Source organism: Herpailurus yagouaroundi, unplaced genomic scaffold, assembly GCF_014898765.1.
Source record: "Herpailurus yagouaroundi ecotype Mexico unplaced genomic scaffold, PumYag 140, whole genome shotgun sequence".
Classification (NCBI taxonomy): Eukaryota; Metazoa; Chordata; class Mammalia; order Carnivora; family Felidae; genus Herpailurus; species Herpailurus yagouaroundi.
This window is the reverse complement of record NW_024412395.1, coordinates 21,590,368-21,606,456: the sequence shown is the minus strand read 5'-3', so window position 1 is coordinate 21,606,456 and position 16,089 is coordinate 21,590,368. Positions and strand designations below refer to the sequence as shown.

General features: G+C 35.7%; 1 protein-coding gene across 2 annotated transcripts in view; it reads right to left on the bottom strand.

Annotated features, from left to right (window-relative positions):
- Nucleotides 1-6,756: 6,756 nt before the first annotated feature.
- Nucleotides 6,757-16,089, bottom strand: part of HNMT (histamine N-methyltransferase) — a 46,716-nt gene continuing 37,383 nt past the window's right edge. The window contains exons 5-6 of one of the 2 annotated variants that reach the window (XM_040474961.1): nucleotides 14,833-14,926; nucleotides 6,757-7,475 (exon numbers count right to left, since the gene is read on the bottom strand). In XM_040474961.1, the coding sequence (XP_040330895.1) occupies nucleotides 7,120-7,475; nucleotides 14,833-14,926 (450 nt within the window). In that variant the 3' untranslated portion in view covers nucleotides 6,757-7,119. The remainder of the gene's footprint in view (nucleotides 7,476-14,832; nucleotides 14,927-16,089) is intronic. The other variant, XM_040474960.1, reaches the window with a different exon arrangement.

Here is a 16,089-nt window from a genome sequence, read left to right as displayed (position 1 = left end):
TTCAGCAATTCTATACATTACTCAGTGCTCATCATGATAAATATACTCTTAATCCCCTTAACCTATTTCACCCACCCCATCCACCTCCCCTCTGGCAACCATCGGTGTGTTTTCTATAGTTAAGAGTTTGTTTCTTGGTTTGTCTCTCTTACTTTTTTTTTCTTTGTTCATTTGTTTTGTTTCTTAAATTCCATATATGAGTGAAATCATATGGTATTTGTCTTTCTCTGACTGACTTATTTTACTTAGCATGATAATCTCTGGATCCATCCATGTTGTTGCAAATGGCAAGATTTCATTATTTTTGATGGCTAAGTAATATTCCATTGTGTGTTTTACACACACACACACACACACACACACACACACACACACACACATCACCTCTACTTTACCCATTCATCAATTAATGAAACTTGAGCTACTTCCATATCTTAGCTATTGCAAATAATGCTATAAAAATAGGGGTACATGTATCTCTTTGGATTAGTGTTTTTGTATCTGGGGGTAAATACCCTATAGTACAATTATTAGATTTCAGGTTAGTTCTATTTTTAAGTTTTGGGGGAACCTCTATACTGTCTTACACAGTAGCTACACTAGTTTGCATCCCCACCAACAGTGCAACCGAGATTCCTTTTTCTCTAAATGTGTGTGTGAAGCGATATCTCATTGTAGTTTTGAGTTGCATTTCCCTGATGATGATTGATGTTGAACATCTTTTCATGTGTCTGTTAGCCATCTGTAAGTCTTCTTTGGAGAAATATCTGTTCATGTCTTCTGGTCATTTTTTAATTGTATTTTGTTTGTTTTGTTTTTGTTTTTGTTTTCTTGGTGTGGAATTGTATACATTCTTTATATATTTTGGATACTACCCCTTTACCAGATATGTCATTTGCAAATATCTTCTCCCATTCAGTAGGGTATATTTTAGTCTTGTTGGTTGTTTCCAACCAGTTTTGCTGTTCAGAAGCTTTTTATTTTGATGTAATCCCAATAGTTTATTTGTGCTTTTATTTTTCTTGCCTCAGGAGACATATCTTGAAAAATGTTGCTATGGCTGATGTCAGATAAATTACTACCTGTGCTCTCTTTTAGGATTTTTGTGGTTTCAGGTCTCACATTTAGGTCCTTAATCCAGTTTGAGTTTATTTTTATGTATGGTGTAATAAAGTGGTCAAGTTTCATTCTTTTGTATGTTGCTGTCCACATTTCCCAACACCATTTGTTGAAGAGGCTGTCTTTCTTCCATTGCATATTCTTGCCACCTTTGTTGAAGATTAATTGACCATATAATTATGGGTTGATTTCTGGTTTGTCAGTTCTGTACCATTTGTCTATGTGTCTGTTTTTGTGATAGTACTATACTGTTTTGATTACTACAGTTTTGTAATGTAATGTGAAGTCTGGAATTGTGATACTTCTGATTTTTTTTCTTTTTTGAGATTGCTTTGGGTATTTATGGTCCTTTCTAGCTCCATACAATTTTAGAATTGTTTGTTCTAGTTCTTTGAAAAATGCTATTGATATTTGGATAGGGATTGCATTACATCTGAAGATTTCTTTCAATGGTACAGAGATTTTAACAGTATCTGTTCTTCCAGCTCATGTGCATGGAATGTCTTTCTATTTCTTTGTGTCATCTTCAGTTTCTTTCATCAGTGTTTTATAGTTTTCAGAGTACAGGTCTTTCACATCTTTGGTTAGGTTTATTCCCAAATATTTTATTGTTTTTAGTATGTTTGTAAATGGGATTTTTTCTTAATTTCTCTTTCTGCTGCTTCATTATTAATGTATAGAAGTGCAACAGATTTCTGTACATTGATTTGTAACCTGTGAGTTCACTGAATTCATTTATCACTTCTAGTTAATAGTTTTTTTTTTATTGAGGCTTTATGGTTTTCTATACAAATTATCATGTCATCTGAAAATAGTGAAAGTTCTTCCTTACCAAGTTGAATTCTTTTCTTTTTGTTGTCTGATTGCTGTTGCTAGGACTTCCAGTACTATGTTGAGTAAAAATGGTGAGAATGGACGGGCATTCTTGTCTTATTCCTGAACTTAAGGGAAAAGATCTCAGTTTTTCCCCATTGAGCACAATGTTAGCTGTGGGTTTTTCATATATGGCCTTTATTATGTTGAAGTCTGTTCCCTCTAAGCCTACTTTGTTGAGGATTTTTATCATGGATGGATGTTGCAGTTTGTTAATTCTGCATCTATTGAAATGATCATATGGTTTTTATCATTTCTCTGATTGATGTGATGTATCACATTGATTGTGTGAGTATTGAACCACGCTTGTATCCTGGGAATAAATCTCACTTGATTGGGTTGAATGTTTTTTTTAATGTATTGTTGGATTCTGTTTGCTAGTATGTTGTTGAGGGTTTTTTCATCTATGTTCATCAGAGATATTGACTTATACTTCTCTTTTTTGTGGTGTCTTTATCTGATTTTGGTATCAGGGTGATACTGGCTACATAAAATGAATTTCAAAGTTTTCTTTCTTCTATTTTTTGGAATAGCATGAGAACAATTGATATTAATGCATCTTTAAATGTTTGGTAGAATTTGCCTGTGAAGCCATCTGATCTTGGGTGGACTTTTGTTTGTTGGAGTTTTTTGATTACTGATTCCATTTAATTGCTGGTAATCTGTCTATTCAAATTTTCTATTTCTTTTTGCCTCAGTTTTGGTAGGTTATATATTTCTAGGAACTCATCCCTTTCTTCTAGGTTGTCCAATCTGTTGACACATAATTTTTCATAATATTCTCTTACAATTGTTTGTGTTTTTGTGGTATTAGTTGTTACTTCTCCCATTTCATTTGTGATTTTGTTTATTTGTCCCCCCCCCAACTCTTTTTTTGATGAGTCTGGCAAGAAATTTATCAATTTTTTTGATCTTTTCAAAGATTCAGCTCCTGGCTTCTTTGATCTGTTCTATTAGGGTTTTTTGTTGTTGTTGTTGTTGGTGGTGGTGGTGGTGGTGGTGGTGGTGTTTTTGTTTCATTTTGTTTTGTTTTAGTTACTATATTCTTTATTTCTGCTGTAATATTTGTTATTCCCTTCCATCTGCTGAGTTTGAGTTTTATATGTTGTTATTTTCCTAGCTCCTTTGGATGTAAGGTTAGGTTTTTTTTTTTTTTTTGAGATTTTTCTTGTTTCTTGAGGTGGACCTGTATTGCTGTAAACTCCTCTCTTCGATCTGCTTTTGCTGCATCCCTAAGGTTTTGGACTGTTATGTTTTCATTTTCATTTGTTTCCATGAACTTTTTCTTTTTTCAATTTCCTGGTTTACCTATTCATTGTTTAGTAGCATGTTATTTAACCTCCACGTATTTGTGGTCTTTCCAGATTTTTTCTTGTGGTCGAATCCCAGTTTCATGGGGTCATGGTCAGAAAGGTTGCATAGTATGACTTTGATCTTCTTCAATGTGTTGAGGCTTGCTTTATGGCCTCCTCATATGGAACATTCTGAATATATCTGTTAAATACATATATTTCACTGTATCATTCAAAGCCACTGTTTCCTTGTTGTTTTTCTGTTTAGATGATTTAGATGATTTCTCCATCATTGATTAAGGAGGATTGTTAAAGTGTTGTTAAGGATTGATAAAGTCCTTTTCTATATTTGTATTACTATTAATTGCTTCTTTTATGTTTGTTATTAACTGTTTTATGTATTTGGGTACCTTCATCTTGGGGGCATAAATATATACAATGGTTATATCTTTTTGTTAGATTGTTCCCTTTAATATTATTATAAAGTGCCCTTCTTTGTCTCTTGTTACAGTCTCTTTTTAAAGTCTATTTTGTCCAATATAAGTATTGCTACCCTGATTTTCTTTTGACATCCATTTGCATGATAAATGTTTCTTCATCCCTCATTTTAAATCCATAGGTGTCTTTAGGTCTGAAATTAGTCTCCTGTAGGCAACATATAAATTGATCTTGTTTTCTTTATCCACTCTTTCACCCTGAATCTTTCGACTGGAGCATTCACTACATTTACATTCAAAATAATTATTTATATATATGCATTTATTGCCAATTTGTTACTTGTTTTGTGTTTGTTTTTGTAGTTTTTTTTATAGTCTGATCCTTCTCTTGCTCTCTTTCACAGTTTTCTGGCTTTCTTTAGTGAGACACTTGGATTTCTTTCTCTTTATTCTTTGCATATGTATTAGTGGTTTTTGATTTGTGGTTACCATTAGGTTTGTACATAACATCTGTATATAGCAGTCTGTATAAAATTGATGGTCACTTAAACTTAAACCTATTCTTAATTCCTTTCTCCCTAGTACTTTTATTATATAGTATCACATTTTGCATCCTTTTATCTTGTGAATCCTTTGACTAGGTTTTACAAATATATTTTTTACTGCTTTGTGTTTCCTAGTTTTCATACTCTTATGGTCTTTCCTTTGTACATAGAGTCCCTTTTAACATTTCCTGTAGGGCTGCTTTAGTGGTCATAAAGTATTTTAGTTTTTGTCTGAGAAATTCTTTATTCCTCCTTCTTTTCTGAATGCTAGCCTTGCTCGATAGAATATTCTTGGCTGTAAAATTTTCCCATTCAGCACTTTGCATATATGCCACTCCTTTCTGGCCTACAAAGTTTCTGCTGAAAAATCCACTGATAGCCTTATGTGGTTTCCCTTATAAGTAAATGTCCTCTGTTGCTGCTTTAAAAATATTTTCCTTATTACTTCTTTTTCCCATTTTAATTACTATGTGTCTTTGTGTGGACCTCCTTGGATTGATTTTGTTGGAGAATCTCCATATCTCCTGGATCTGGATTTCTGTTTCTTCCCCAGATTCAGGAAGTTTTCAGCTATTTGTTCCTCAAATAAATTTTCTGCCTTCTTTTCTGTCTCTTCTTCAAGGATCCCTGTAATGCAGATGTTATTATGCTTGATGGAGTCATTGATTTCTCTAAGTCTAGTCTCATTTTGTATGTTTGTTTTCTTTCATCTGCTCAGCTTGATTCTTTTCCATTACTGTCTTCATTGTCATTAATTTGTTCCTCTGTTTCCTCTAGCCTGATATTTATTTCATCTGGTGTATTTTTAATTTCATTTATTGTGTTCTTCATCTCTGATTAGTTCTTTTTTATCTCTTTGTTAAAGGTCTCACCGATGTCCTTCACTTATAAGGACATAGGATAGTACAGTGACTATCTTTATGATCATTACTTTGACTTCTCTATCAGGCATATTACTTACATCCATTTTGCTTAGGTCTCTTACTGTGGTTTTGTTCTGTTCTTTTCACTTGGGACATGTTCTCTGTCTCTTCAGTTTGTCTCTCTGTCTTTTTCTTTGTGTTGGGAAAGTCAGATACATCTCCTGCTCTTTAAAGTAGTGGGCAGGGCATACACTTTTAATAAGTTGGTGCTGGTCATCTTCCGTAGGGTACGTACAGCAGCTGGCCAGTACAGGACTGGCCAGTGCTGCTCTGCAAAGCGCATGTGGACAAGGTTTGTGCAGAGATGACCCACTGCCAGGAACAAGCCCCCATAAAACATGCAGATTGGGAGACTCGGTGTTAGCAAGGTTTATGCCAGTCTTCTAGGGAAGGGCATGCAGTGCATGCAAGTGACTGGGAAGGGCGGATCTCCTGACATATGGAGAGGTGCTTGGTGTAAGCAAGTTAGGTAAGGAGTGTGAACTCTGCTAGTTTCTGAAGGTGGCCAAGTGTTTATGCTGAGGCATGGGGGAGGAAATAGTGCCTGCCAGCTTCTTTGTTTCTGGAGGAGTTTCCCAGGGAAATCTGTTTCTCTGGGACATGCTCTGTGATCAGTAAATAACTCTCCCTCCCATAGGCCAGGTGCATTTCAAACTGCTGCTTCAATGCTGTATTTCCATGGGCTATTTGTTGTGCTATCTTTTTAGGGGTGAGGACTCAGTTTCCTATAGTTCACTGGGCTCTCCCAGAGCAGAGCTTGTTAATGTTTAAAATTCCAGGCTTTAAGTCCTTCTGCTTATAAGCACTCATGAAATTTGGCCCCTCTTATTTTCAAAGCCAAATGTTATGAGGATTCACCTTTCCCATGGAGGTTCCCCAGTGTGACAGTGTATTTCTCACCTTTCTCTGTGTTCCTGATTCCCTCCAAACTTCAGACAGCCAGGGACCTTTGAGCTCTCCACTGCATTCACCCTTCCTACTCTCCTTGATATGGGTTCATCTCTACCTTTAGTTGTGGAGTTTGTTCTACCAGTTTTTGGGTCATTTTCTGGGTTATTTATGCTAATGTGAATGTTACCTAGTTGTATCCATGGGATGACAGGAGCTTAGGGTCCTTCTATTCTGCAATCTTCCCAGCTTCCTACACAAAGATTTATTTTTAGAAAAAAAAGTGAAATTGTAATTTTTTGTAATTAAATATGTTAATATTCCAAAAGCTTGGTTTAAGAAGGCCTTTTAAAACGTGTCAGAAACCCAGAAAATAAGAAAGGAAAAAACTCTGAAATCTGACTGAATAAAATAGAAAAACTTCAGCTTTTCAAAAAACAAAACACTATAAAATCAAAGATAAAAAGGTAAACAATAAAGATAAAAGAGAAAACAAAATGGAAGGAAACAGAACACATGAAAAAGAATTATTTTTGTAATATCCTAAGGTGCTAACTTTTAGTAATCAATAACAACAAGATAGAAACTACTAGAGGAATGTGCACAGGCAATTCTTCACAAAAGAGGAAAAATCAATAAACATACACTTTTTCTTATATATCAATAAATATATACTTTCTTAGTATTTAAAGAATCCACAGCACATGTTTTATTAAAATTTTGGTAAATTCCAGTACAATCAACAAATGGAAAGAATTTTCTGGTCAATAGGCCAGTGAAACTTAGTTGGCTCATTTTTCCAGCTTATCCTATATTTAGCCTGAATGTGGCCTCTTGATCTGGAGAAGGAATGGGGTAAGACCAACAGTATCATATATGATTCTTCATGGAAATCTGAGAATTTCTTGGAACTCTCTAAGTTTTATATATAAGACAAAATTGTCTATTTATATTAGAAGATGTGTTTGTAATTTTAATATAGAAATAAGTGATCAACATTATTCGAAATGCAACTTTTTGAATACAGTTTCATAATTGATATTTATGCTTCAACCACTATGAAACTCAGACTGTTATTAAAAAGAACCTTTCCCTCTTTCTTTATACTGAATTCAGACTCTTGCAGATCTTTCATAATTTCTGCTTTGAGATCAGGTGGTGCTGTTGTATTAAAGTTGCAGGTTTCTGTCAAAAAATCCCAAAGCAGGTCACCATTTTCATTGCCATCAATAAAACAATCAGATATGTCCATGGTGGACAGAAGGTCATAACATTCATACTTAATCCCCAATTTGTCCAGCATCTGAGAGAGGTCAGACGATGTAACATATTGGCAGAGGTCATATTGGGGTAAGCGGGATCGGTACTTTTTCCACAGCTTGTCCCAGCCACTGGTTCCTGTGTGACAGAACAAAGTTCATGCTTTCATTTATTCTTATTTTCATTTACCTACTTTAGCAGGCAGTATAGTAGATGTTTAGAATAAATCAGTCAAATAAAGAAATATTCTTTCCTTTGAGTAGCTTAATTTAAGGAGTACACAGCAGGGAGAAAGAAAGTTAAATACACAAGTAAATAAATCACATATCAGATGCTGCTAAGTGCTAATAAAAAACAAATTAGAGCAAGGAATAAGGAAGGTCAAAGAGTTGGATGGATTGCTGTTTTATATAGGTGGTCACAGAAAGTCTCTGTAATAATGTGACATTTGGGCAGAGACATGACAACTAACCATGTATTATTATTTTTTTAAATGTTTATTTTTGAGAGAGAAAGAGACAGAGCATGAGCAAGAAGGGGCAGAGAGAGAGGGAGACACAGAATCAAAGCAGGTTCCAGGCTCTGACCTGTCAGCACAGAGCCTGATGTGGGGCTTGAACTCATGAACTGTGAGATCATGACCTAAGCCAAAGTTGGATGCTTAACCGACTGAGCCACCCAGGCACCCCATGACAACAAACCATGTAGATATCAGAGGGAATAATCTCTCTACTTTAGGTAGAGAGAAGAGCAACTACAAAGGACCTGAGACAGGAGCATGCTTGGCATGTTAAACACTAGTCAGGGAACCAGTGAGATTGGAATTGAGTGAGCAAGGGGGAGAGTAGAAGGAGACAGGTTGGATGAGTGGTCGGGGGAGTAGATAAGGTGCCAAATCATGTGGGCGAGATGTGAAGCCATTGTAGTGCTGTTTGATAGAACTTTCTGTATTGATGAACATGTTCTATATCTGTGTTGTCCAGTATGGTAGCCACCAACCATCTGTGGCTAAGGAGCATTTGAACTGCAGCTAGTGTGATCAAGGAAATGATTTTTAAGTTTTATTGCATTGCAGCTCACTTAAATACCAATTTCAATAGCCAAATGTGGCTTTCATATTGGACAACACAACATTAGAGTGACTTAACCTGATTTACATTTTAATAAGTTCACTTGGTCACACACATGAGAATAGATTATAGGGGGAATATGGGCAGAAACTGGGAGAACAGTAAGGAGGCTATGGCAATAATCTGGGTGACAGATGATAGTTAAGTTGGAGGCGATGAGAAGTGGTTCAATTTTTTTTTTATTATTATGCTCGTAGATCCAGTGAGATTTGCCAACAATTTGGATACTGGGTGTGAGTGAAAACAAAGAGTCAGTGATGACCCCAATGATTTTGACCCAAGCACCTGAAAAGAGAGAACTGTCATTGTTGGAAATGGGAAGATTGAAGTAGGAGCAGTCTAAAATGTATCATCAGGGTCTAGTTTTGGAAATGTAAATTTGAGATATCTATTGATATCTCTATTGGATATTCCATTGGTTATTGGAGGAAGGCAGTTGTTTATGTGAGTCTTGCATTCAGAGGAGAGGATCTAAGGTTAATAACTGAAATAGAAAGAAAGAGCACAATAAATACAATCATGATTTTCTCAAAAGGAAGATGAGGTAGCCTCTCATGTCTCCACTTCTAAGATGCTGCCTTGGACTGCGAAAAATGAGGCTGATTCTTAGAAATTTTGTTGCCAGCTTTAGAAGATGTTTTAGCAATGCCTATTATGTTTAACTGAAAACCCAGCCCAGTGTAGAAGCTAAAGATGCAGCCTCTGAAAGAGAAACAAAGGTTGGAATGTACTTTTGACACTTCATGAATAAGATGAGATTCATTATTTAGTCTCTCAGAACCTTAGTTTTCTCATCTGTAAAGTGGGGATAACCATACTTACTTCACATGGAACTACAGTTATTAAATGAGATAATCGAAGTGAATTGCTGCACAACATTAAGCATGTGGCAGATGAGTAATAAGTACTTACAAAATAAATGAATATTATATGGAATTAGTTTGATAATGTATTTTCACTGGTTGTAATCTTGAAAAAAGCAAGCTTGCTCTTTGGAAATCTATACTACTAATAAATTAACATAAATGAGCATCTATTTATGGAGCCTCTAATACATGCATGTAATAATGGGATGTTATATACATAGTTGATACAGTGTATAGTAATTAAGAAGGTCTCTAAAGCCCAACTGCCTAAATATGAAGCCTGGCTCTTCCTCTGAGTAGCTTTATGAAACTATGCCTCAGTTTTATTATCTGCAAAATAGGGATAATAATAGAATTTATTTATAGAATTGGGGCAAGAATAAGTAAAGATACTGAGAACCATGACAGGCACATAACATAACATAACATAAATAAACATCGCTGAAGTGTTAGGAAATTAAGTTGGACCTGGCCAAAGCAATGTAAGGGAAAGCCTATATTTTCTGTGAGCTTCCAGGATTATTAGTGAAGATTTCAAAGGCTTAAGGTATTTTGGTTCCCAAACCTCTTTTGTGGTCTAATGAAATGGTTAACTCTCCAGAAAAGTACACAAACAATATATATGCATATTCTGCATAAAATTATTGGATGCTCAAAGACCCCTGGCCTTCATCAATGGACTAGTCTAAAGTCTCCTAACTGACTTCAACAAAAGAGACTATCCAAGGCAGGAAATGGTAAAATTTAAATAGTCTAGATAGTTGACATTCTACTAATACTTCAGAAGAGGGAGCAATAATTGCAGGGTATTCTCTACAAGGTACAACTGGAATTAAGCAGGAAAAAAAAAGAAACCTCAGTCCAGTGGGGAAAAAATTCGGGTCACAATTATGTATTAAAAATTCTTTCATTCCAAAGAGAGTGATCATCTGCCCAAATAAGAATTTGCCTACCAATAAGACTTCACAAGAAAGTAAATATTTCAGTGGTTGAGGAGAGGCTCTATTATCATTATTTTTTATTTTTAACCTGCCAGAGGAAAAACAAAACAAAACAATCCAAACACTGATTGCAGAAAATTTGCTGGTGTCAGTGTTGTGTGAGTTGGTGCCATTTCTGAGCTGAGCAATTATACAGTTTCTAACTGATGAGTTATCATAATGGCTCTTGGTGGGCACAACATATGGTGTTACTTTTGTCTCCAACATGATATAAATGAGATTCTTTTTTCCCCATTGTATTAAAAATAACATACCATGATTTGCCTCCTTCCTTAGTCAGGTATGGAGAGGGAAGGACAACAAACAAACAAAACCCAAAACTGTCTCCTTATGGCTAATACTCCTTAACCAGAAAAGTTGTGTTTTAATTAGCAACTCTCTCAACTAATGCCTGGCTACTATATTTGAAGAAAACTGTGCTACTGATATCATTAAAAAATTTTTTTGAACGATTATTTATTCTTGAGAAAGAGAGAGAGAGAGAGAGAGAGTGCATGTGTGAGTGGGGGAGGGGCAGAGCAAGAAAGGGACACAGAATCTGAAGCAGGCTCCAGGCTCTGAGCTGTCAGCACAGAGCCCTATGGGGGCCCCAAACGCAGGAGCCTTTGAGCTGTGAGATCATGACCTGAGCTGAAGTCAGATGCTCAACTGACTGAGCCACCCAAGTGCCCCCGATATCATTTTAGTGTGAGATACTCACTTTAAAAATCCACTTTGTCCTTATTTCTCTTCCTTTTCATACCCAAATCAAATATTTTATCTTTGTATAACCAGGAACTTCTGCTTGTTATAATTAAATGAATATTTATTGAGCTGGGCTACTAAGGAACACAGAGGAAAGCCTCTCTTCCCTCAAGCAACATGTATTCTAACAGGGTGACCAGTAAACTCTGTCACTTAATTACGATATCAATTTCTCTTTCTTTTCCTAATGAGTTTCACTTGCCTACCCTTCATCACTTTTGTCTGCCTGTTTCAGCATACACTGTAGTATGTGTGCGAGTATGTGTGTATGTGTAGCTTTTTTGTTGAGTCTTTTATTCCTGTTTATTAAACATATGTTTAGATCTCCAGAACTTAATATATCCTCTGATTCCATGTCCGTCATGTAGTAGGTTTTAGGTAAAACATACTCTCTTTTGTAGAAAGACATTCAGAACTAGTAGTTTAGAATATTATAAGGCAGCTCTAATAAATTGTTATTAAATAATTTATTCAGGGGGCGCCTGGGTGGCTCAGTCGGTTAAGCGTCCAACTTCAGCTCAGGTCACGATCTCACAGTCTGTGAGTTCGAGCCCTGCGTCAGGCTCTGTGCTGACAGCTCAGGGCCTGGAGCCTGCTTCGGATTCTGTGTCTCCCTTTCTCTCTGCCCCTCCCCTGCTCATGCTCTGTCTCTCTCTCTGTCTCAAAAAATAAAAATAAAAACATTAAAAAAATAATTTATTCAGTTCAATTCAGATATTTATTGAGTGTCTGTCTTCTAGGTGCCAAAGAGACAGAACTCCTGCTCTCAAGGAGCTCTCCTGAAACTCCCCATATGTCTCTGATAACACACTTAGCATACTGCTCCAAGTATTTCCATGTCTCAATCCTCCATTAGTTAGGAGCCATTCAAAGGCAGAAAAAAAGTAATAGTCATCTGCATCCTTCATAGCCTACCAGTGACTGACTGTAAGAACTCAATACAAGCTGCATGAACCAAATCTACACAACAGCTATACTGTGCAGCCAACAAGGAACTGAGAACACAGGCTATGTACCGTTTTGAATATGGCTGAACGCACATAATACCTTGGTACACAAGGTGCATATAGCCATCCTAGGTCTCTGTATAATTAAATCTAGAAACTGACACCATATTTCATTATCTTATGATCTAATAAAAATTGCAAAGGTGGGTGTCTATGGTACTCAGAAAACAGTAATTCAGTCTATTCAGGGAAATACATTGTCAATTTAGTAACAGGTCAGTTGTCTGAAATAGACAGGAAAAAGCCTTAGTTATGTAGCATATTTAAGACAGCCCTTTGGAGCAAGATAATAATCCAGACATACCATTATCTGCCTAGATATTATCTAGATGAGTATTCTTAGAAATTTAATTTAGTGACTAGTTCCAGGCTTGTCTGAATCTGTCTATAATGAGCAATCAATTTTCTGCATTGAAGTGTAGCTATGGATGTACTATGGGCAGCTATAGTACTGCCCTGAAACAAAGATAATACGCAAACAGGCTTTTCACTTCCAGGTAATTATGAAGCAAAGTCTACTTAGAAAGTGACTGCAAGAAGCTAGATAAGAACAGAACTTAATGTGAACCATTTTGATGTGCATGTGTTCCAAGTTTTAGGGCAATATTCAAATTTAATGAATGTTTTCATAAGGCAAATATGGAGAGTGGGGCTTCAAGAATCATAGTTTGGACTGAGAAGGGCAGTTTAGAGCAATGGTTTTTATACAGGGATGAGGGGGTAAGTTGCTCAGTCACCTCATATGACCCATTGAGCATTCTCAAACCTAGCTGCTAGCCACAAAAAAAGAAAAAAGAAAAAAAAGTATATGTGATAGAGGTAGGGGTCTTTAGAGTCCCTTTAATAGTTGGACATTTGTTATTTGTTACATTCTTATGTTTAGGAACAGTATCTGTGAACAATTTTTTCTTCTTTGGGATACCTGTCTCCCATGCTTGGTACAGTAATGAAGAGTTGTTTACTGCATAAAGACAAAGGTAGTAAAATACAAACTTAGTAAAATCAAACTACACAGACTGAGTAACTTTTGATTCAAAATACTTTTTTAAGAAAAAGCTCACTGATAGTTGAGTCTTTACTCCCTTTCTTTGATTTTTTCCCCATTAATGTACATACACATAGTACATATGAACCACATATATACATAGATGCAATGTAATGTAGGTGTGATTATCCAGAAATAGCCCTGGAATAAACGAAGGCTAACAGACCAAGTTCACACAGCTAGGAAGTGCCTCAGCATTCTTGCTGCATGTGTCGTCATACATTTCACTGTGGCTGTTTTGGTTTGCATATTTCTTGATGCCAACAAGCCATGGATTGTATTAATATGTTCATGAGATAGTGAGTAGAATACTGTATTTGTAAGGGCACTTAGTCAATTCTCAGTTGCTTGTAGACTACTCATGCCACTTTCTAAACCTTAGTCTGTTTTTTTTCCTATTGGTAGAAATAGACTCATAGAAAACTGCTTTCTGACATTAAAATACTTCACTTCTGAAAATATTTAAGAGTAAACAAACTATAAATAAGAGTGGATATGCTATTGATATGAAATATATCCTAAAATCAAACATACATGACTTCTGGATAAATTGCTGTTTCTGTCTGTAATACTTTCTCTTCACTATTGACACAGATTATCAAGAATAGACTGCCCTCAATGGTGACAACTAATTTTTACATTTCCTAAATGTACTATAAAGGCTTTATCCAAGTGTCTTAATTTGGAGAGAGGTTAGTAGGAAGCATCCGGTTTACATAAGCCCTTCTAAATGGGAAGATAGAACTCTCCCACATAAATGGGTATTTTTAACCAACCAGAGATAAAAATAGTTTATCAAAATGTTCCTTTGGGGAAGAGATTGTATGGCGGAGCTCTCATTTGCAAAACTGCCACATGAGTTCAAGCCTAGGATTACAAGCAACAGGCAAGCTTGCCATCTTTAAAGTCATTCCTCATATTTAAGAATAGATGAATTTTGTGACTTATGGTTTTGAGTATGGGGTCTGATATAAGTTTAGGAAGATAAAGACTCTTGTATATGTAGAATCAACCTGACTCCCACTGTGTGCACAATCCACAAAGAATGCTGAATGAAATAAGTAGTGAAATAATGAACTCAACAGTGTCAGTGTTTCATTTATTAACATGTTTGCTTACATTTTCTGTGTGGTACTTATTATATAGTGGGAACAACATGACATGATCAAATGCCTTCTTTGGAAAATAATAACACAAAATAAGTGAACAATTTTTGGTTATTTGAGAAAATCTATCATGAACAATATTGGCAATAGCTCTAGAAATGCAAATTAATCAAATATGAAAGCATCCCAAATATTTAAGCCTGTATTTATGTATTAATAAACACCATAGAAGGAAAAGAGATATTCAAGAAACAAAAAGGAGGTAAGCAGAAATATTTACTATTTTCGGTCTCATTAAAAAAATTCCTATTAGTGCTATTTGCTCCATGTTATATAAAGAAGAATTTATATAGAGACAATAAAGACAAATTTTCCCCAAGAGAAAGGTGTAAATAGACATTTAATTCCATTAAACTCCCTATATTGAGAACCATCGTGAAGGACTTTCTGAATACTGTATTAATTGACTATGATCAGAAGCCAAGTCAAGAATTTCATAATAAAGACAAAATATAGCAGCTGTCTTCAAATACATATCTCCAAGCACATATGCACTTTTGCTGTTTAGAAATTCAGGATGAATGTAAAAAATTTACCTGACACAAGAATAATGAGAATCTTAGCATTGGTAGCTAAGAGACTATGGAAGAATTGCAGGGTAGCTGGGATATCTTTTACATAATACAGCATCTAGAAATGAAGGAAAAGAGAAATTAGACACTTTTCTATATCAATGTCTTTGTTACTTGGGCTAGATATTCACTAGAAAGTTTGATTTTCAAATTGAGTAGATTTTTACTCAACAAAACACTTTAAATATTAAAGAGGTTATATGGAAAGAGAGAGTAATAATGTGATAATATATTAGGGAAAAGGGAAAACTATGGTATTTGCTCAATTACAGCCAAGTTGTTTTAAATTTACTCTTTCTGGCTTCAATAACACAGACATTTATAGCTGGAGATACTTAGTCTCCTCTCCACATGGGGGCATTGGTTCTATGCGTACTCTATATTTTGTGAATTATAGTTCTTATGGGAGAAGATAGTGCTGGCACCATAAAAACAGACCCCATTTCATGGAACGTTGCTTTAAAATTAAGCCCTTTGCACTAGCTTCACCATATGCTCACAAATGCTTTTTTAAAATCACAGAAAATATGGCAAGCTCTGATGTTGACAGATTCTCTAGGAAAATGGACTGAATAAAGCATGAGGTTACATGCTTGGTCACAAGGTGCTAGGGGTCAACCCACCACTTTTAAATAACTCTGGAATATATCTGGTGAAGCACAGGGAGAGGCCTTTTTATTCAATACAGGTAGAGCTTGGAATACACTGACGGTGGAAAATTTTCCCCAGAGCTTGCATCCTGGGAATCTATTCCCACAGACACTTACTTCTTATATCTCATCTCCATCTCTCTTGGACAAGAATTCAATATATTATGTAGATGCCCATGACAGAATTTAATGCATAATGCAAATACAACTTAAACTGTGTCCCTCTCACATGAATGAATGAGATAAAATGGACCTGCACATGGCCAATGCTGCTTCGGGGCCATATTTAGTCTCATGTCATTCCATGCTGTTCACAGGGGGAGAGATACCCAGATACATAATCTAATCCATAAGATGCCTAACAGTCTATGATGTGACCTGGCTAAAAAAGAGGAGGTGGCCCATAACAGATTCTTTGAAATTTGATCTAATAGACACTAAGATCTCTGAAGTTAACTGTGAGTATTAAGTTGAAAGAATGTCATGAGAGTGTTAAGACTATAGGGAGCAATGAAGAGACAAAAATATAACCCATAAAATGCAGAGTAGACAGAGAAGAAGATAGAGAAAT